The following is a 19,992-nucleotide window of genomic DNA, read 5'->3' on the forward strand; positions in this document are numbered from 1 at the left end:
TTGATAAAACTAGCACTAGTAAAGCACTAGTAAAACTAAACGCATGTAACCTGGCAAAAATGAACGCACTTTTGGAAGTTGAACGTAAGGTTGTTCACGTTCTCGTTTCTTTAATTGTTGTAATTAATTTTGGGAGCGATGACTGACTGAATGTAATATTAATCCAGTGCCTGTATATAAGATTAATATTGACCACGTTGTCATACGTGCATTTAATTTACAGTTTCAGTTTTAAAGATTTATTGTATTTTGAAGAAAACAAATAATAAATAATGGCTTTATTGCATTTCGGGGTGAAAAATAATCAGTTTTTATAATAAATCTTTGAAAATCAAAATCCGGATTTGAATTTTTCATGTTATTATAACCTAAAGATGCTTGAAGTTTTTTGTTTTTTTTTCAAAACAATCAAAATAGAATTAACCGAACTCTTCACACACACACACACACACACACACACACACTTTGGGGTCAGTAAGTGTTTTGTTTGCTTCGATATAAACATAATTACCAAGTGTTTCAAACAATAGTAAGAAGAAATGCTTCATGATTAGAATATCGGACTAATTTCTGAATGATCATGTTGACGCTGAAGAGTAATAAAAATGAGCTCAAAATTCAGCTTTGACGACACTCAATAATTATAATTAAAATGATTACAAATATGATGTTAATAATAATCATAATGATATTACATAGATGATAATTCTATTAATTTGCATTAGACTCAAAGTCCTAAAAATGTCATGATGTTCCTTGAGAACCATAAGAATCCTTCTCTTCTCTTGTATATGTATTTATGGGTAGCATTAGCTGAAAAAGCATGCTCTGATGCGAACTGAAAAAACCCGCCGGAAAACGTACTATAATTGGGTACGCACTAATTCTAATATCTGCACTATTTGGGACGCATAGTATGCAAATTCCCTCCCCATCCTCTCTTCCTGAATTACACAATCTATCCTCTCTCCTTGCTCTATTGTTTGTTTGCTATTTTCTCCTCGGAGTGAGGCTCTATTAGACAGGCTCCTCTCGCTGTCAGTGTCTCAGTTTGCCGTTTTGCCGAGAACCAAGTGACGAGCAAAACACAACCAAAAACAGCCAAAGGAGGGGTCGGCGCAGAGATAAGACAAGATGGCCAAACAATGGGAGCCGCTTGCCTTGCCGAGGGAAGACAGCCCTGGAGAAAGGAGTGAAACCGAAGATAAGACGCATGCGTCTGAAGAGGACAGAGATAGTGTAGGCCAGAGCTGTCACACTGAGAAAGACAGAGGAAGAAAAGTGATAACCTCTGCTCTGCCGTCCACTCCATATGCCAGGAAATGGCTACACATGTGACCTTCTGCATCTCTATTGGACTGCTGACTGTCCTTTACGTAGACAGAATTTGCACAGACGCAATAACAGGGAAACTTTTTGTTCAATATTAAGACGCTTCTGTTGCTGCCGGAAACCATGGCTAACGTGCAAGCGAACAACTATATGAAATATAGAGCATCTTCTGCATGTTGGAATTAATGAAACATAAGGCTTTCTTAGGACCTTATAGTGAAAATTTTAAACTAAATAAATAAATAAATGATAATTCAGTACCATTAAAGACAAATTTCAACTTCATAAAAAACGATAATAATCAATAATGTTATTAAATGAGAAAATTTCATCAGTGTATTCAGCTGAACTATATAAATTGTGATTAGGGCTAAATAATTTTTTTTGGATGTACATATTGGATCGGTTCTTTCTTTCCACGAGAAGCGAACCCATGACCTTGGTGTCGCTGACATCACACTCTGCATGAAGAAAGCAAGTAATCGCAGAAATTAAATTTGAAAAAGTTTTCATTTGAATTTATTTGCAACTTCATTTCATTTACTATTTAAGATTAAAAATGATGTAACTGAAATACAGTAAAGTTCTAGCGAATGGATTCGTGAAAGTAATTTCAAATCTTAATCATTTATACGAAGCCCTTCCTTTCTGTTTGAAAACTTCAACAAACGTCACCTTTCTCTCACTTGAAATTATAAAACATGACTGTAATACATGTGAATATTTTTAAGGACACCCTGAGAACAGTCACGACCACACACACGCTGATCACGAAGCGGGCCGGAGGTTTGTGTCACATGCAGATGTGTGTAGCCGGGGTACTGACAGAGAGGACACAGTATTGGTCCCGGAGGGCTTCACTGATGGGTGGTGGGAGATAGAGATCTTTGAAAGAGAGACAGAGAGAGCTTGAGTGTTTGCCTTTGGACGCGAGCATGTAGATGCCCACCCGCACGCTCTGCCACAGCCCCTGGCTCTTGTCGCTTTGTATCAATCTGCATCCCTTTGATAAAAATAGTGCTTAAAATAGTGGCCCGCAGCAACATGCAACATCATGACCAACGACCCTGGACCCTTATGCCTGGGAATAGCCTTATCAAGCAGTCTCTTTTTACATCTCTACCAGATAGACCGTAGACACAATCAAACAGGAGAAACATATGAGCACACAGGCCGAATTTCTTAGTGTAAAATCAAAATACAGACGCCTAATGCATTACACCGATCCTTAATGTGTGCCATCTAGTTTGTTTTTAATTTGGATGAGCCTGATGATACGCAACTTTTTGACCAATTCTGCTTGCCCACTTTTCAATTGAGAATGGGTAACATATGTCTGTCTGGATAATTTAGATCATTCTTGGGGTCTGTGTTTTTGTCCTGGTTGACGGTTTATGGTAACATTTCCTAAAGTTTTTATAAAAGTTTCCCAGTGTATCATCAGCGCGGAAATGTGCATCTGGCTTTTATAGCTCATATGATGCAGCGAGAATATGGAGCTTACATTTGAGGAAGAAAAAAACAACACAATTTTAGTCAGAGGTCTCAAACTGAAATAATAATAATAATACTTTTGTGCAGATATTATTATTTATATGACCAAAAAGGGGAAAAAATCTGATAGTTTGTAATATAAATATTTTTTTAACAGTACAAAAGCTTACAAAATGACAACTGACATGTCCATGCAATTTATATATTTGCTAATAATATAATATAAGATTTAAAAGTCATATATACTGTGCATATAATACAATGCAATATAGTGATTAAAATGTGTGCAACAGGTGTTTTAGAAAAGTTTTGATATATTTAAAACCTTCAAAATGCATGCACCAAATATGATACTGCCTTAATCCTAAGCATTAACAGGCTTTTACACAGACATATGTACATACACCATGTATGAAACATAAACAAAATAAACTGTATTTTTGTAGACTTATTGATATGATGCAAATTCATTTCTGCCTTCAGGAGTAAATTGGGAGCTATTGCCCTCTAGTGGTAAGTTTGGGTTTAAAAATCATTTTTTAATATCATGTTTCTGCACGGAGCTTGCATTTTAAAAACAATTCATTTTAACAAACACGCTGTCTTTAAATTTTGAGCATTTAAATAAGCTCTTCACGCGTACTAGACACTCGCTTGTGAATACCAAGCTAAATGTAATCTCCCAGTGTAAATGTTAAATGTAAATAATGAAATAACTACGTTTTTGAATTCTACCGCAATGAAAAGTTTGCGTATGGATGTTTATTTTGAACGTTAATGTATCGCATTTGTGTCTGGCATTCGGCGCGGACGTCCCGCCTCGTTATCAGGACCCCAGCCAGGCAAGATGGCGGCGCCCAACCAAATCGCCGGGGAGTTTGAAAACTGGCTGAACGAGCGGCTGGACTCCCTCGAAGTAGACAGAGAAGTTTACGGGGCATATATACTCGGAGTGCTTCAGGAAGAGGAAAACGATGAAGAGCAAAAGGACGCTCTTCAGGGCATTCTGTCCGCTTTTCTGGTCAGTGCACGCGCATGTCCGTGCGTGACACTCGCACGCTCAGCTCAGCTGTCAAGATATTTCACGCAGTTACAAACGCGGTAACATTTAACAGTTGTTCTGAACAACTCACCATAAATCCGAAAGACACTTCTGTGTTATAAACTGAGTCGCCTTCGTTTGAACAGTTGAACAGTGTGAAACGTGGTTAAACGCCTGTTGCCATCCACTAGTATGTTTATCACCAGTAGCGTTAACTCAAAAATAGTTTAACACAAGCAAATTGTTTTCAGATGTTGGGAACTATGTTGCAATGTAGGTTTAGGTAATGTGTGTGTAGAGAGAGATTGGTGTGAAGTCACTATGAAAGTGTTAGGCTCGTGTTATTAAACAGAGGTCACTTTATCGTTGTAGGAAGAAGACACGCTTGAGGAGGTTTGCCAGCAGATCTTAAAACAGTGGAGTGAGTGCAGCAGATCTGCGGCGAAGGGGGCTCAGGCTGATGGTAAGTGGAGAGCTATTATTAGACAGGGTGAATCACACTGGCCTCATGTACTATCAGTCTGGCATTACTACGAGTGATAAGAATTTACAAAAAAAAAATGCACTGTGCACTCTGTTTAAAAGTTTCTATTAGAAGAAATTAATACTTTATTCAGCACGGAATCACTGAACTGAGCAAATGGGACTGTTTAGACATTTAGAATGTTACAAAAATAGTTTCAGATAAACTTTTGAACTATTAAATGACCCTTTGATGAGTTTTTAAAATACTAAGCAGCACAACTGTTTTCAGCATCGATAACAATAAGACCGTTTCTTTAGCATATCATACATATTAGTAATAACTGCTGAAAATTCAGCAATACTGAATACTATTAAATATATTGAGTAAATTCAGTACATTTTGTAATAATGCTTTGCCATTCAAAAATTCAACAGTTTTACTGAACTGTTGAACAGTGCTGTTCACGCTAATATTTTTCACTTTTTTGTTTGTGTGACAAATCCGTAACTTTATAAACGTTTAATTAGTTTTCACTCTTTTCATAATATATTTTGTATTATCTCACAGTACATATCAATACATTATATAAAAAATTATTTTTTTTCTGTTTTCAGCTGAAGTTCAGGCTATTGCCAGTTTGATAGAAAAGCAGGCACAGATTGTAGTCAAACAGAAGGAGGTGTCAGAGGAAGCCAAGAAGAGGAAAGAGGCACTTCTGGCACAATACGCTAATGTCACGGATGACGAGGAATATCCTTTTAACATATGCTTTGTATTGTTGTATTTCTATGGCGCTTTAAGAACAAAGTCATCACCGAGTCTCTCTCGGGGTCAGGGATCAAATCATCCGGTGTGAAGCGGTTTCTTTAACATTTGTACTGAAGATGTTGAGGAAGAGCCAGCTGCCGTGGGAATACCCAGTGACAAATGTATCCTTTTTTACACCGTAACTCTACACGATCACTTCAGAAGATCTCTGCTCCGGTTGCTTACAATATATATAGAGCGCAGTATTGTTGTAGGGGCAGCTGTAGTATGATCTGCGATGATTACACTGAATATCTGTGTCTACATGAACCGTTCCCTTCACTGCCAGCCTCAGCCCTGTTCAAAAACACCAATGTCGAGGATGTTTTGAACCGCCGCAAACAGCAGCGTGACCAGGCCAGAGAGGATGCACAGAAGAAGAAAGAGCAGGACAAGATGCAACGCGAGAAAGACAAACTGGCCAAGCAGGAGCGCAAGGACAAAGAAAAGAAACGTACACAGAAGGGAGAACGCAAGAGATAGAAAATAAAGAGCAAGAAAACTTGTTTGTGGACTATAAATACAATACGATGAAAAATACAATGAGACCTCAGCAAACAATGTCCCCACTGACAATGTGTGCATCTATATCCTGTTTTGGGTCTGATATTGCTTATTGAATGATAATGTTGGACCTATTTAGCTATTTTCTTGGCTTGTAAGAAACAAATGGCAAACCAGCAAAGTGAGTGAGAATTGTATTATGACCCGTTCTTTTTCTTCTTTTTTTTTCTTTACAGGTGCTAACTGTTGTGCTACTTATTTAAGGGTTAATCTCACACAACCTCTCAAAAACTTGTTCAGGTTGCATTTCAAGTCAAAAGTCATAGAGATATTTTGGTTAAAGACCATTTGCCCTAATTGTCATTACTTTGTTACGTGGATATTTTAAAATATAAAGTATAATCATAATGAGAATGATGTGGCTATGCAAAACATCTTTACAGTGTTTGTTTGGGTGTATGTGTACATGACTTTTACATACACAATATGGACAAACGTTTTGGGATACCCCCTTCTTTAGAACAGGCAATGTACTTCAAAAACATTAAAACATATATATATATATATATATATATATATATATATATATATATATATATATATATATATATATATATATATATATATAGATGGATGGATGGCAAGGCAGTTGAAAAGTGGCCTGGACATGTTTCTGTGAAATTCACTCTTAACATTTACCAGCGGATAACCAATGCTTGTGTCTAAAAACAGCACAAATCCCCATCTTATTGCCTTGAGGGACTTTAGGGAACCATTTTTTATGTTTTCCGTAGGTTGTTCCTCAGTAGCACTCCACTGAGTTTTAACACACAACTCAAGATAGAAACATATATCTATATTAATTCAGCTCACAAGCTTTTTCAGAAACCAATGGAAGCCTTCTCATCATGTAGCAATATATGGAGAGGGCTCATAGACAACCCAAAGACAGAAACGAAACTTCTTATCAACGGGGGAGGAGGTGGGGGTCCACATATATACAGGTATTTGCTGTTAGTATGGCTGTTTTTGTCTCAGTTGTGGTTTTATTGTAGGACAGTAATGAACCTAAAGTGAGAAGTTTGTGCACATATATATATCAATTGACAACTGTTCATTTGAAGCTGCTGCATATTGTGCCAATACCTTGTAGACTGCCTTCTCAAATACTACAATGAGAAACCTTTAGTGTCTGTTAGCTTGTAAGATCAGGCGATTGAGTTATTTTTAAAAATCAAAGACACAATATTTAAAATTTTGTACTTTAAAAAATATCCTCAAATTGGTACAATAAATTAAGTTGTGTAAATGAAGATGTGTTCACTCTTGACTAATAGAACCAGACTCTTCTGCCTTGGTGTCATGTTTAGGTTTGCTACCACAGTCACAAGGTGGTTTTTAAAACTGATATTTCAAGGATACTTTAGATTTTTTTTATCCTACCAACTCAGTTGGATTCAGAGGGATGATTAGAAGCTACACTTTGCTTGTAATCTCTGGGTGTTACTGCCGATTGCATATGATGATATAACTTCTTAATGAATCTTCTATTTATGCAAAAAGAGCTCTGACTCTTCTACACTGCTGACTGGTGAAACAGTTCTTATCTATCACTGCTGTGCTTACCTCTGAAGTTTTTCTTTACATCAACATGACTTAAAAAGTTATAAGGTCAAATCTTTGCCATATTCAGGTGTCAAACTTGAAAAGTGTCCAAATGATTTAATTATCCAAATCATCTAGCAAGTTACACTCATCTGTATTGTTTATTCTGCCTCAACTCAGTGGACATTTAAAGGAACGCTCCCCTTTTTTTTTTTTTTTTTGAAACAGGCTCATTCTCCAACTCCCCCAGAATATATTAAGTTGAGTTTTACCATTTTTACTTTGGGTTTTAGCATAGCTTGGCATAGATCACTCAATCCAGCTATGACCGATATGATTAGGAACTATACTCTCATTCCGGCGTGATAATCAAGGAAGTCTGCTGTTGTACTATGGACCCTCTTGCTTGCACAGGGAGCGCGTCTTGCAAGCCGGGGCTGCGTGATAACACCATGTTACAACAGCAAACTAATCGCTTATCATGTCTTTCTAGAAAATCTCAACTTTTCATTTTCTGCCAGTCTTAGTATACGATATAACTACAGAAGAGTCAAGTTTTAAATAGGAAATATATCGCCACTCTTTTGGTCATTTTTGAACACAATGCTACCGGTCTAATTGGATTTAATTATCTATGCTAAGCTGTAATAAAAGTGTTATCGCCAGACTCGGAGATCGACTGAATAGATTCCAACACGGTCCAACTCAACTTATTAACTGGAGAATGCGCCTATTTCCAAAATGTGGAGTCTTCCTTTAAGGATTTTCAATATATTTGCTGGGTACATATTTAGGATTTTCAGAAGTGAATGAGAGTGAGGAACCTGTTTACAAATGGCTTTCATAACTGTTTTTGGCAAGTTGATAATAACGCTGGTCTTTTAAAACATACATTATTGTAAGTGAACAGTCAAGATCACTGCAGCTTTACTGAATGATTTTAGTACATTGCATACTGACTGGGATCTGCAATTTTTTAATTAGCTCATTGATTAACATTGTATTTTGAATCGATGTTTAATTAAATAAACAGTAGTTTTACGCACCACTCTGCGAGTTCTGTGATTTTGGGTTGTGTTAGTTTAATTGTTAAACTTGAACAAAAGCAGAAACAAAAAAACAAAGGCACTATGAGTACATGTCACAGGAACTATGTCAGTCTAGCATTTTCTAATAACATATCGACATCATTTATTTCAGTCCCTGAGTACACGTTACTCTCAGCTACTTAATATGTCCTCAAACGAGTTTCATCAAAGACAGATCGACCACATACATACATTGAAAAATAGAGAATACTGAGTGGAATTCAGAATTGAAATAAACAAATTGCAAATAAATAAATTCACTTTCAAATTTTCCAGAAACTAACAGATTTGGGAAAGATCTGATTGTCATTGCTTATCTAGTGAGACCACTAAAAACCAAGTGCTAATACCAAAGAGAGATGCACATAAATAAGTAAAATAATAAAAGGACAACTGGAACATGCCCTGTTGATCATAAATACTGTTTTTGCCTGAATGTGTCACTGGAACTAAAATTAGCTGAGGATTTTGAATAGGTTGTAGGAGACACTAATTAAACTGTCAAAAAAAACACACAACACAAATACATTTCTGCTTCCTGTGCAACTATTTATACATTTATAGGTCAACTGGGCAAAAATATCCCATTATACTCCAAAGCCACAGATCTTGCTCATGCCATACATTCTGTTCCATTATCACCATTAGCCGGTTAAAAGGTCCCTCTTCTAATTTAATCTCTCTTTCTGTCACTGTTAAATTATTCTTTCATACTCTTTCAAAATGTCTCGTTTATAATGGCAGTTCTTCTGGGGTCCTTGGACAAAATAGCTTAGTGCTGATCTTACTGCCATAATTCCATGTAATTTGGAGAATTTGATTATAATCTGATTGGTGGTTTTCACAGAAGACTGATAAATATTAATGAACTAAGAATTCCATCAGCTGCCCACAACTGAGCCTAACATACCCCTTCAGTGGAATAACTTAAATAACTCTTCTTAAAATGCATTCTTCTTAAAATGCAATCTAGACAGGTTAGATGCTTGTTTTGTGTCAAAAACCACACACAAGAAAACTTGATACCTGCCAGAAATTGATCACAGTCCAGTCAGTGCTCTCTCCAAGCTGATTTGCTCAGGACTGTCTTGGCCTAAAGGGGAGCAGATACCCAACTTGTCTCTATCCTCTGGGTAACTGTTCGTTTTGGGCAAAGTCATTTGCAACGCACACCACAGAGCGGTCCGGGCCTTTCTGGTGCTGCTGCACAGATCCTTCACTGCAGATGCCAACAGAAGGATCTCTGTGAAATGTGAAAAATAAAATATTTTTTTCCCTTTTTTAACACACAAGAATCATCTACGTTAACAAAGCAAATGTTGTTACTAAAGGCTGGATTACGCGACATGATTTTTACATTGATTTTGTGAAAGGGACAGATTTGAGATGACAGATTTCCTAGAAAACAATGCACATGTTTCAGCGTCAGTTTGTTGTGATCGGAACAATTTGAAAGTGTACGCTACCGTATGATCCGGTTTTCAGATTTGGTAAGTGTATGAAACCCAGCTTTTTAAAATCTGTTCAGATTTTGAAAGTCATGTAGTTTATTCCAGCCTTAAGCAGTTAAACAAAGGCTGAGTGGGACTTTACCGAGCCCTGTCATCTTCCACTCGTCTAGCACTGTGGCTTCACACTAGTTTATATAACTGGTTGTAACTGGTTTCTTTATAGTGTATGACTCACTAACCCCTGTCCTCTCTAAACAAGGCCACTGGCTGCCTCTGTCTGCTGCTGGCATTGATGAATTCGTCCTTGCGGCGTGCCTGAGTGATGTAGATGACCTCAAGATGCCTGTCCAATGCTGAGCCAATATTAGCATGAAATGGAAAACTGCGCAACTGCTCCATCTTGCCTAGCAAGCCTGCCACCTACAAACACAATGCAATTCTGCATTATAATATAGAAACTTTTTTTCACAGTTTAAAGCACTTACAATTAAATTCTAGAATATAAAATCACAATAAACAAATTATACAATTATGTAAATGGTTCACTTTCTATGAAGTTGTCAGTTTCTTTTTTCTACTGTTTATTTAAAGCCTGAAGTCAACATAACACAATGGATACCAATAGAATAAAATAATTTTAATTATTCTTTCATGATTTCATAAATGTCCCAAAGCACAATAAAACTGTAATAATGTCAATAACGCCATTTATGTCAATGTTGGTAGTGACAAATGTTATTTATGTGTTTTTTTCTCTTTACATTTTTTCACTATTTTTTTATTTGTGGGCAGGCTCACTAACACAGTCTCGTAGCCCCCGTTTGAAAACCCTTGGTAAGACTTTTATACTGAACTGACCCTGGCCTGTTCGCGCAGCTGGTCTACAATGAGGCGGTCCAGTCTGGTGGGATTTGGAGGCATTTTGGGTAAAACACTACTGGTCACCACAGACACACGTTTTCCTGGGTAAGTCTTAGTAAGAACAGCTTCTGCCTGTAAAAAATATATTACATTAGTTTCTCACTTCATTGTGAAATTAGCCTATGTGGTAATTTATTTACCAAGACAAAATCTGTACAAGAAAATAATTTAAGTTGTTAATTAAAACTTACAAGAAATAACACACAAGATATTTTCAGGTGTTATTCACCACCAAAAAAAATAACACTTACTTGCTTTCTCTCTTTTTCCAGCGTCCTCCACTGCTCGTAACATTCCTCCAAGTAAAAGTGTAGCTGACTGTTGGGGCTTCCGAGTGTCTTGCCAAACTTGGGTAAAGTCATGGCCGACAGAAATCCGGAGAATGACCCATCTCCTGCTTGGCTTAGCCCAATACATTCTTGTAGATAAGGGCTAAATGCTGAAACATCTCCATCTGGCAGACGTTCATTCATGTCGATGAGAGGCACAGAGCAGTAGGGCAACTGTGACTGAATTGTGTTGCATGTGCTTTTTCTGGGATCACCCATCTGGTATAGGAATGGGAAAAGTTGTGATGGTATAGCTTTGGGCGAGTTTGAACTTGCTCCGTTATGTCTCATTTGTCCTCCATAGAAACTGGCCAGTCCCTGATATGGGTTCTGGAGAAGCCCTGTTTTTTTGTCTGCCTCTTTAGGGAAACCAGGAAGTTTGGGTTTCATGCTAAATCTCTGAGAAAAACACCCATCATTCATAAGGCCCACCGACAACCTGTTGTTCTCCAGCTGGAGGTCAAAATCTGAAATATCCACATTTCCAGCTCCCTTCCTTAAATCTTCAAGACTGACCTGGCCTATCGCACCATGTAGATTTACTGTGTTCCCCTGAGTCAAATCAGCTGAGATTCTCGCTGAAGGTTGGAACAACTGCTGGGAAGGAAGCAATGGAACAGCCCCGGATGTGTTTGTGAGTTTTGCAAAACCCTGCAATTCATTGTTGCAGGTGGTCTTTGCTGAGATCTTAGCTTGTTTTTGGTAATGGTTTGAATGGATAGGCTGGTATTGCTTTACACACTTTTGGGCAGTGCCATTTCCTATCAGACCAGCTTCTTTCTTTGGGTGGAAAGCTGGAGGCACAATGGTAGGAGAAAAAGACTTTGGTGGCCCAAACCTTGAAAATTCATTTGTAGCATAATGACCTTGTTTCTTCTCCGCTACTTTAGCTCCTCTTTGCTCCATATGGTTGCGTGTCACCTCATTCGTAAAATCTGGTGTTTGAGTAATAAGCTCTGACATCCTTTGAAAGGCATGACTCTTCTGGTCTGTCGTGATTTCCTCAAAATTCCTCCTTGCTAAAAGACCGTTCTGGTTAGATTCTCTGCAATAGTTTATATCCTGCTCTGCCAAAAGAAAGGCCAATTTACTGACATCCTGCACAGAAAACAACTGGGTGTTTTTCAGTTCATCTTTGCTCACAGAGGAAAATTCATGAGATGAACTGAAAAAGGAGTCATCCATTGATTGTGGAGGGCAACAGGAGTTGTTGACTGAGTTTATGTAATCTGAAAGGCAGTTAGTGGTGCTGCAGTATCCTTCCTCAGGTTTACCAGGCCTGGTCTGGTAGAGGCTAGAGCTTAATGTTGGGGGTGTGCTCAGGCCTGGGGGACGAGGGGTATCTTGAGGAGAGTATGTGTCAGCCTCTCCGTTACAGGTGGAGAAATTGCAGGGAAGTGCAAAAGAATCAAAACCATTGCAATTTTGAAATCCGACCCACTGATGAGATTCTCTACCAGCAAGCTGAGGAGAAATATTGCTGACTGGTTTAGGACAAATCTGTTTTGTTGGGAATCCAGAAATGGGTGGCATCTGTATCCCATTATTGAGGTACTGCATCCTGTCTTCTCTTGTCAACTTTGGAGACCAGACACCTTTCAGACTAGATGGTATCTTACTAAAAACAACACAAAAAAGATGGTGGATTGTTGATTTAAAGGAATATTTCAATATTTACAGAGATTCAAAATCATGTCCACCATCCACCAGCATTACAAAGCATTTTTTATTCCAACTGTGTTCGTCTGAAAGAAAAAAGCCATGCGCTGTTTTCATAGCATACACTATTTGTGTGCAGCGATTCTCTCCAAAATGGTGCTATGGTGATGAATTTGTTGAATAAAATAGTTTTTTTTGTTTTCTTTGATTGAACCACTGATAGCAGGTGGACTATTCTGATGGTGTCTTTCATACTTTTTTAGACCCTGACAGTATAATTTACTTGGCAGTCAAAAGGACAGTCACAAGCCTCTCGGTTATCATCCATAATATCTTCAATTGTGTTCCGAAGATAAACAAAGACTTTACGAGGAGTGATTAATGACACTTTGTCATAAAATGTCATAAAATGTTAACACAAAACAGTTAAATGTTTAACATATGTTTATTTTTAACTTGTAACTAGATTTATATAATTTGACATACAAAAGTAGTAATAATTAATTTCTGTAACATAAATCAAGAGGCACTTACTTCTCTGAGACATATGAGGAGTATAGGTCCATTGAATCTGGTTCTTCCAAGATGTCTGACACTAATCCATAAAGATCGGCCTCACTCCCACAGTTATTGGCATCTACCAGATTTCTATGCAAAATTAACATTATTTTTCTATTTAATAACAAATCCATTTTGACTCACAGTAGCATGTTAATATGTAACAACTTTTTTTTACAGTATTATTAATAATTATAAAACCTAACTAACCTGTTATTAGGTATGGCTTGAGGCCAGTTCATTGATTTACAGTCTTCCTCCTCAGTTGGCCAAACACTGTGAGGCAGTGGTGCAGAGTCTTGCACAGGGCAGTCCAACAATGGGTTATATGACAGCAACCCACTGTCTCTGAAGCTATTCTGCAATTAAAGAACACACCATTTGTTCATTAAAGACATATAAAGAAGTTGTTAATTAGATAAAGTATATGCAATACATTTATTACAATAATTGCGTATGTAAAAGTAAGCAAAATTAACAATGCAACTGCAAAAAATGCAGTGCAAAAAATGCTATTTAATTAGTCTGTTATTACAAATGCTGCCCTTTTCAAATATCTATTGAAATATTGTAATTCATATAAAACCATAGCAACGCACAACAGACCACACTTAACATCTTTTACATTTGGAAAGACCCATAGACATCTGACATTTTTTCTGAATAGTAGATAAACATATTACTACACATTCAAGCATACTCTCCTTTGCAGTAAAGCCACAATTTGAAGAGGCCTTCTCACCTTAGGCTTGTTTGTGGAAAAGTAGGAGTCAGATCCTGAATAATGAAATCGATCAAAGCCTGTTCTTGCTCCATTTGTATCCACATTGATTTTGCTTTTCGCTGCATTATTAACCTTAAAGTAAAAGAGGACAATGGACAATAATGACATGACAAAAAACGCATGGTTTTTACATGCAGTAAAATGAGGCCTTGTGGGGATTTCTTTTTTTCTGATGATACATATCCGACTTCACCTTTATTACTTAAACATGAGTCGATATCACTGCACTTTAACTACTATGCTAACGTTAATTAATATATTAATTAGTCACGGTGTACACCTGGTATCATGTATCATGTCGCTTATTAAAATATCTTCACAAGCTGACAGAAAGAGTGAACTAGTCCGAAATTTTTCCTCAGAATTAAATCTCTTACCTCCATTGACAATGAACTTTGCAGGCAGAGGGCCTCTCGATATAAATTAGCGATATAATTTATAAATATAATTATAAATATATAATTTTCACGATTCTTCTAATTAGTCAAATGATTTACTATGCAAATAAATTAAAGACGACAAATCTCTTTCACTTGAATTTATAAGCCCTCGACCTCGCCCTTTTCTCCTGACGAATGCAAGAAGTTAACCGCGAAGCGAAGAGTTCGCCGTCCAGAGACGACAACTGTTTCTCACATTCCTATTGGCTAAACCGATTCAATTAGCCAATCAGAATCCAACAAATGGTCGCGAGGGTTTATGTAGTCAGGCTTAGTAACGGAAGAACATATTAGTTTAAAAAAAGAAAATTTCATAAGAAATGACATAACGTGCATCTTTCAGAATTTTTATTTTTATTTTCTCCTCTTAAACACTGTTGTACAGTCCGATTGTACAGTCCGATTTACTTTTATTTTTGTAATGTTCAATCATTATATATATATATATATATATATATATTATTTATTTTTTTTTTTTTTTTTTTTTATTTATTTTTTTTTTTTTTTTTAACTGACAGAATTTTTACTGTTTTGTTTTCAACTGTTACATTTAAAAGACATTGCAAAATGTCTAACATCTCAGATATCAAAATTGAAAATCTTATGTTAAATAAATAGATAATTAGTGTATGATTTTGTGTGTCGTTCTGGTGTTTGAGGGTCAGATTTATTAATTAGCCTTAGTCTTCCAGACTGAACAGCTGGTACCACTACAATACTATTAATGATTTTAAAATATATGTATTTAAATGTCAAATATAAAAAAGCATTGCATAGGATGAATGTTCCTAACAACCTACAGCCACAAGATGTCACCACTATCCATCTCATAGATAGATAGATAGATAGATAGATAGATAGATAGATAGATAGATAGATAGATAGATAGATAGATAGATAGATAGATAGATAGATAGATAGATAGATAGAAAACGGGTTTTTTTATTATTAAATGGGTTGTTTGTTTTGTTTTGCTTTTCAGAAAACGGAATTTCCAAATTCTGTTTCTCTTCCTTCTTTCTTACTATAACTTCTCGCTCGAATAAAAACTTTTTAAAAAATGCTCTATGTTTTCAGATGACTAATGGCATATGGTGTTGATATGGGTCTTGAGCGATTCAATTGGTCTGAAGACCTTGTGATGGGGGTTTAGGGTAGAGAAATCTGTTTCAAGACCCCCGAAATCCCTCCTCCTTCTCATACTCCCTTCAAAGTCAGCGAGAGGCAGCCCAGGGGGAACTTGAAACAGTCTGACGGACAAAGGGGGAAAAGTCACGCAGTCGCTCCTGCGCGCAACAGATATTCCTCTCAGAGTACGTTATGCGATTTACACTAGCTCGCGAGACTTTTTGTTTTCGATTAGCAAATAACATGTCGCCGAAAGCGTAGTTTGCGGACTTGTGTTCAGTGAAAGTTAGGCGGAACTTTCCGGGACAATGCAGACGAGTGGAAGTTTGTGTCTGCTTTTGGCACTGATGTTGCCCTGCTGTTTCGTAGCGTCTGGACAGTATCACGGAGATAGTGGTATAGCCGTCCCCGACCACGGCTTCTGTCAGCCCATAACCATCCCCCTGTGCACGGACATCGCTTACAACCAAACCATAATGCCGAATCTGGTCGGACACTACAACCAAGAGGATGCAGGGCTGGAGGTCCACCAGTTTTACCCGCTGGTCAAGGTACAGTGCTCTCCTGAACTCAAGTTTTTCCTGTGCTCCATGTATGCGCCGGTGTGCACGGTTCTGGAGAAAGCCATCCCGCCATGCCGCTCCATTTGTGAGAGGGCGAAGCACGGCTGCGAGGCCCTCATGAACAAGTTTGGCTTCCAGTGGCCAGAGCGGTTGAGATGCGAACATTTTCCAGTGCTGGGAGACGGACACCTCTGTGTGGGCCAGAATGACTCCATGGCTACAGTGTCGCCCGTTCACATGCCCGTTCCAGGAACGCCCGGCATTCAGCTGTACTCCTCGCCGGACAAGCCCTTCCGCTGCCCATCAATGCTCAAAGTGCCTACGTACCTTAGTTATAAATTCCTGGGCGAGCTGGACTGCGGCGCTCCATGCGAGTCCTCCAGAACACATGGGGCTTATATGTTCTTCACGGACCAGGAGATCGAGTTTGCACGGATTTGGATCCTCATCTGGTCCTCTCTCTGCTGTGCATCCACATTATTCACCGTCACCACGTATTTAGTGGACATGCAGCGTTTTAGATACCCAGAACGTCCGATTATATTCTTGTCCGGCTGCTATACCATGGTTTCCATTGCGTATATCGCTGGTTACTTTCTCGGGGACAAAGTTGTGTGCAACGAGAGCTTTTTTACAGACAGCTATAAAACTATTGTGCAAGGTACAAAGAAAGAAGGGTGCACGATTCTGTTCATGATGCTGTATTTCTTCAGTATGGCGTCTTCAATCTGGTGGGTCATCCTGTCTCTCACTTGGTTCCTGGCGGCTGGCATGAAATGGGGCCATGAGGCTATTGAAGCCAATTCCCAGTACTTTCACCTGGCTGCCTGGGCAGTTCCGGCTGTAAAGACTATTAGCATTCTGGCCATGGGGCAGATCGATGGAGATGTGTTAAGTGGCGTATGCTTTGTGGGCCTGAACAATCTGGATCCCTTGAGGGGCTTCGTGTTGGCCCCTCTCTTCATCTACCTCTTCATTGGCACCTCGTTCCTCCTCGCCGGCTTCGTGTCTCTGTTTCGTATCCGCACCATCATGAAGCACGACGGCACCAAGACCGAGAAGCTGGAGCGCTTGATGGTCCGCATCGGTGTGTTTTCGGTTCTCTACACCGTCCCGGCCACCATCGTCATCGCTTGCTTTTTTTACGAGCAGGCCTTCAGGCAGCACTGGGAGAAGAGCTGGATCAGTACAAACTGTAAAAGCCTGGCCATCCCCTGCCCCATGCAGCCCGCTCCCCACATGACCCCCGACTTCACCGTCTTCATGATCAAGTACCTCATGACTCTCATTGTAGGGATCACCTCGGGATTCTGGATCTGGTCGGGGAAGACGCTGCACTCTTGGAGGAAGTTCTACACGCGTTTGACCAGTAGCGGACAAGGGGAGACCACTGTCTGAAATGGGAGATAGGGATACACATTTTCATGCAATAATGATTTTGGAACTGCAAAAACATAGTAAAGTGCCTTCGATTGTCAGTATTTTGAAAGCTGTTACACTTATTTTTAGACCGGCAGAGACTTTCAAGTGGAAAGAGAAATGGGACGTAAACCACTTGACTTCCCCAAACAAACATGGCCAATTTGATACCAAGTGCAGAAGTGTTTTCCTCCCCCATTCTATTGCCCCCCCCTTTTTTTTTCTCATAAGCTGCTGGCCATAAAAACTCAACTTGGAAAGTGAGATACCAGCTGGGAATTCAACAAACGACAGAGCAATGAAAGCCATGGGGGGAGGAGACCTGGGAAGCCTGCTATCTAATATACAGCAGCAGGCGGTTGTGTTAAATGTAATTAAAACATTGTACATAATATTGTAAAAATCTGTATTTGAACATTATTATATATTAGTATTTAAGCAAGTCGTTTTTTTTGTTACTCTGTAGTATCTAGAATTTGTAGCCGCTAGTCTCTCTTTCGTATCTTCTGTACTCATGTTTGCTCTGTTTCAAATTAAAGTTGTTGTAAATAATAATACTATTCTTTTTAAACATTATTTAGTTGTGGATTTAAAAGAAAAAAATACCTAAAAGTAAACAATCTCTCATTTGCTTACACTTTATGTTGTTGTTTATGTTCTTCTGGAAGATAAGAATATTTTTTAAGAAAAAATGTTTTGTCCTTGCAATGAAAGCCAATGAAATGTTGTTTTTGACATTCATTGTATGGACAAAAAAAAAAAAAAATCAGTTCCTCAAAATGTTTATTTTTGTTAGTGTGTGTTCGACAGATTGAAAGTCATAGGTGTGGAACAACTCGAGGAGTAATGATGACAGAATTTTCATTTTGGATTAATTGTTTTAGCATAAAAGCAACTACAATAATTCACTGTTATTCAAATATTTCTACCAGATTTTAAGACTCCTTTTCCACAAACACTTTCCCAAACTCAGAGTTTGGAATGGTTGTATGTGAGTCAGAGAGAGAGAGTGTGCTGCCTTTTTTTTCTTTTGATTGTAGTGTGAAACAGGCAGCCGTTGAGGAGCAAATGGTTCTCGCATGGTCCTGAGAGCTGAGGCATGCAGGAAAAAAATGGAAAGCACATGATGAAATGACTGTGTGTGTGTGTGTGTGTCTGTGTGCTCGTCAAAAACCTGCCTGCTTTACTGAAATGGTGGAGTGTATAGTCTGTTAGTGATCAGTACGAAGCTAAAAATTTTTATTCCACTGTGGGTTTTTATTCCACTAACTTTGTCTGCATCCATGTATGGCTGCTTTTTTTTCTTCTTTGCTTTGGTCTGTGAGTGTATGCTTGTGAGCTCAGGTTTCTAATCTAATGCATGCCCCTGGGCAGCCAATTTCATGCACTACCCCTCATACAATGTTTGCCTTCTCCCTTTACGCCAAATCGTGCTCATTTAACATGCACCACTTTCCGTGTGCACTTCATACCCTGTTTTTATTTTTACCACTATGTATCCCCTAGAATTTATACATAGAAATGTCAATGAGCCAAGATTTTGTGTTTACCAGTCAACGAATTGGAAAAAGTATATACAAAATTTTGCTAAAAGGTTTATTTCTTATTAGAGTTGTCGGTTATGCTCACCAAAGTTATGCATTCATTTGATCAAAAAGTACATTATAATAATATGGTCAAATGAAGTTCAACATATAACTATTTTCTATTCAAAAGTATTTTAAATTGTATTCCTGTGATGCAAAACTGAACTTCATCAGCCATTACTCCAGTCGTCAGTGTCACATGATCCTTTAGAAAAAAATATGCTAATCTGGTGCACAACAAACATTTCTTATAATTTTTTTGTGTAAGCATAATATTTTTTTCTAGTTCAAAACGTTCAAAAGAACAGCATTTATTTCCCATTTAAATCTTTTGTAGCATTATAATTTAACATTTTACGTCTTTACCTTCATCTAATAAATCCTTGCTGAATAAAGGTATTGATTTCCTTTCAAAATGAGAAAAAAAAGATGTTTTAAATAGTATCAAATGTAGTTTCACATCAACTTAAGTACGAGTTGTAAATCACATCAGCTGAGAAGGCACAAATAATGCTATGCCTAAGCCTCAAAATCCAATAGAATCCCAAAATAAGTGCTAATACATTTACCTCTTTCTACATTATCTTCTAATCACCTGTGTTCTGAATGAATAAACAGCCATTATGAAACTACTGTACAGTCCACACTCGGGACGTTCATAATGTCGGTGGCGGGGGTTTTTCCTTTTATGTTTTTTTCTATTTTGGTGTATTCAAACAGGCATTTAGCTGGCTCGTTTCACGATCCTTTGGTGCCTTCAACCAAATGTTCTTCACGTCAGTGATTCCCAGCTGGTTTCGAATCAGATCCCAGACT

General features: G+C 38.1%; 3 protein-coding genes across 3 annotated transcripts; 2 read left to right on the forward strand and 1 right to left on the reverse strand.

Moving 5' to 3' along the window:
* Positions 1-3,641: 3,641 nt before the first annotated feature.
* On the forward strand, positions 3,642-6,210 carry ccdc43 (coiled-coil domain containing 43). Its single transcript, XM_043235659.1, has 5 exons — positions 3,642-3,847; positions 4,241-4,331; positions 4,949-5,084; positions 5,214-5,263; positions 5,437-6,210. Exons 1-5 carry the CDS (start codon positions 3,674-3,676, stop codon positions 5,622-5,624), a joined length of 639 nt encoding a protein of 212 aa, XP_043091594.1. The 5' UTR covers positions 3,642-3,673; the 3' UTR covers positions 5,625-6,210.
* A 3,071-nt stretch (positions 6,211-9,281) lies between these two features.
* Positions 9,282-14,423, reverse strand: moto (minamoto). Its single transcript, XM_043234666.1, has 8 exons — positions 14,418-14,423; positions 13,999-14,112; positions 13,467-13,615; positions 13,233-13,346; positions 10,962-12,657; positions 10,648-10,782; positions 10,029-10,209; positions 9,282-9,581 (listed from the first exon to the last, which is right to left on the reverse strand). The coding sequence occupies exons 1-8, from the start codon at positions 14,421-14,423 to the stop codon at positions 9,379-9,381; spliced, it is 2,598 nt and encodes an 865-aa protein (XP_043090601.1). The 3' UTR covers positions 9,282-9,378.
* Positions 14,424-15,715: 1,292 nt separating this feature from the next.
* fzd2 (frizzled class receptor 2) lies at positions 15,716-18,219 on the forward strand. The gene has a single exon (XM_043235982.1). The coding sequence runs from the start codon at positions 15,917-15,919 to the stop codon at positions 17,567-17,569; it is 1,653 nt and encodes a 550-aa protein (XP_043091917.1). The 5' UTR covers positions 15,716-15,916; the 3' UTR covers positions 17,570-18,219.
* Positions 18,220-19,992: the final 1,773 nt, after the last annotated feature.

Source organism: Puntigrus tetrazona, chromosome 3 (assembly GCF_018831695.1).
Source record: "Puntigrus tetrazona isolate hp1 chromosome 3, ASM1883169v1, whole genome shotgun sequence".
Taxonomy (NCBI): Eukaryota; Metazoa; Chordata; class Actinopteri; order Cypriniformes; family Cyprinidae; genus Puntigrus; species Puntigrus tetrazona.

Coding starts and splice junctions, on each gene's coding strand:
- ccdc43 (XM_043235659.1), top strand. CDS start 3,674: ATGGCGGCGCCCAACCAAATCGCCGGGGAGTTTGAAAACTGGCTGAAC. Junction 3,848..4,240: donor GCATTCTGTCCGCTTTTCTG/GTCAGTGCACGC, acceptor TTATCGTTGTAG/GAAGAAGACACGCTTGAGGA. Junction 5,264..5,436: donor GGGAATACCCAGTGACAAAT/GTATCCTTTTTT, acceptor TGCCAGCCTCAG/CCCTGTTCAAAAACACCAAT.
- moto (XM_043234666.1), bottom strand. Junction 10,783..10,961: donor TGGAAAAAGAGAGAAAGCAA/GTAAGTGTTATT, acceptor TATTTTTTACAG/GCAGAAGCTGTTCTTACTAA. Junction 9,582..10,028: donor CTTGTTTAGAGAGGACAGGG/GTTAGTGAGTCA, acceptor CACATTTCACAG/AGATCCTTCTGTTGGCATCT.
- fzd2 (XM_043235982.1), top strand. CDS start 15,917: ATGCAGACGAGTGGAAGTTTGTGTCTGCTTTTGGCACTGATGTTGCCC.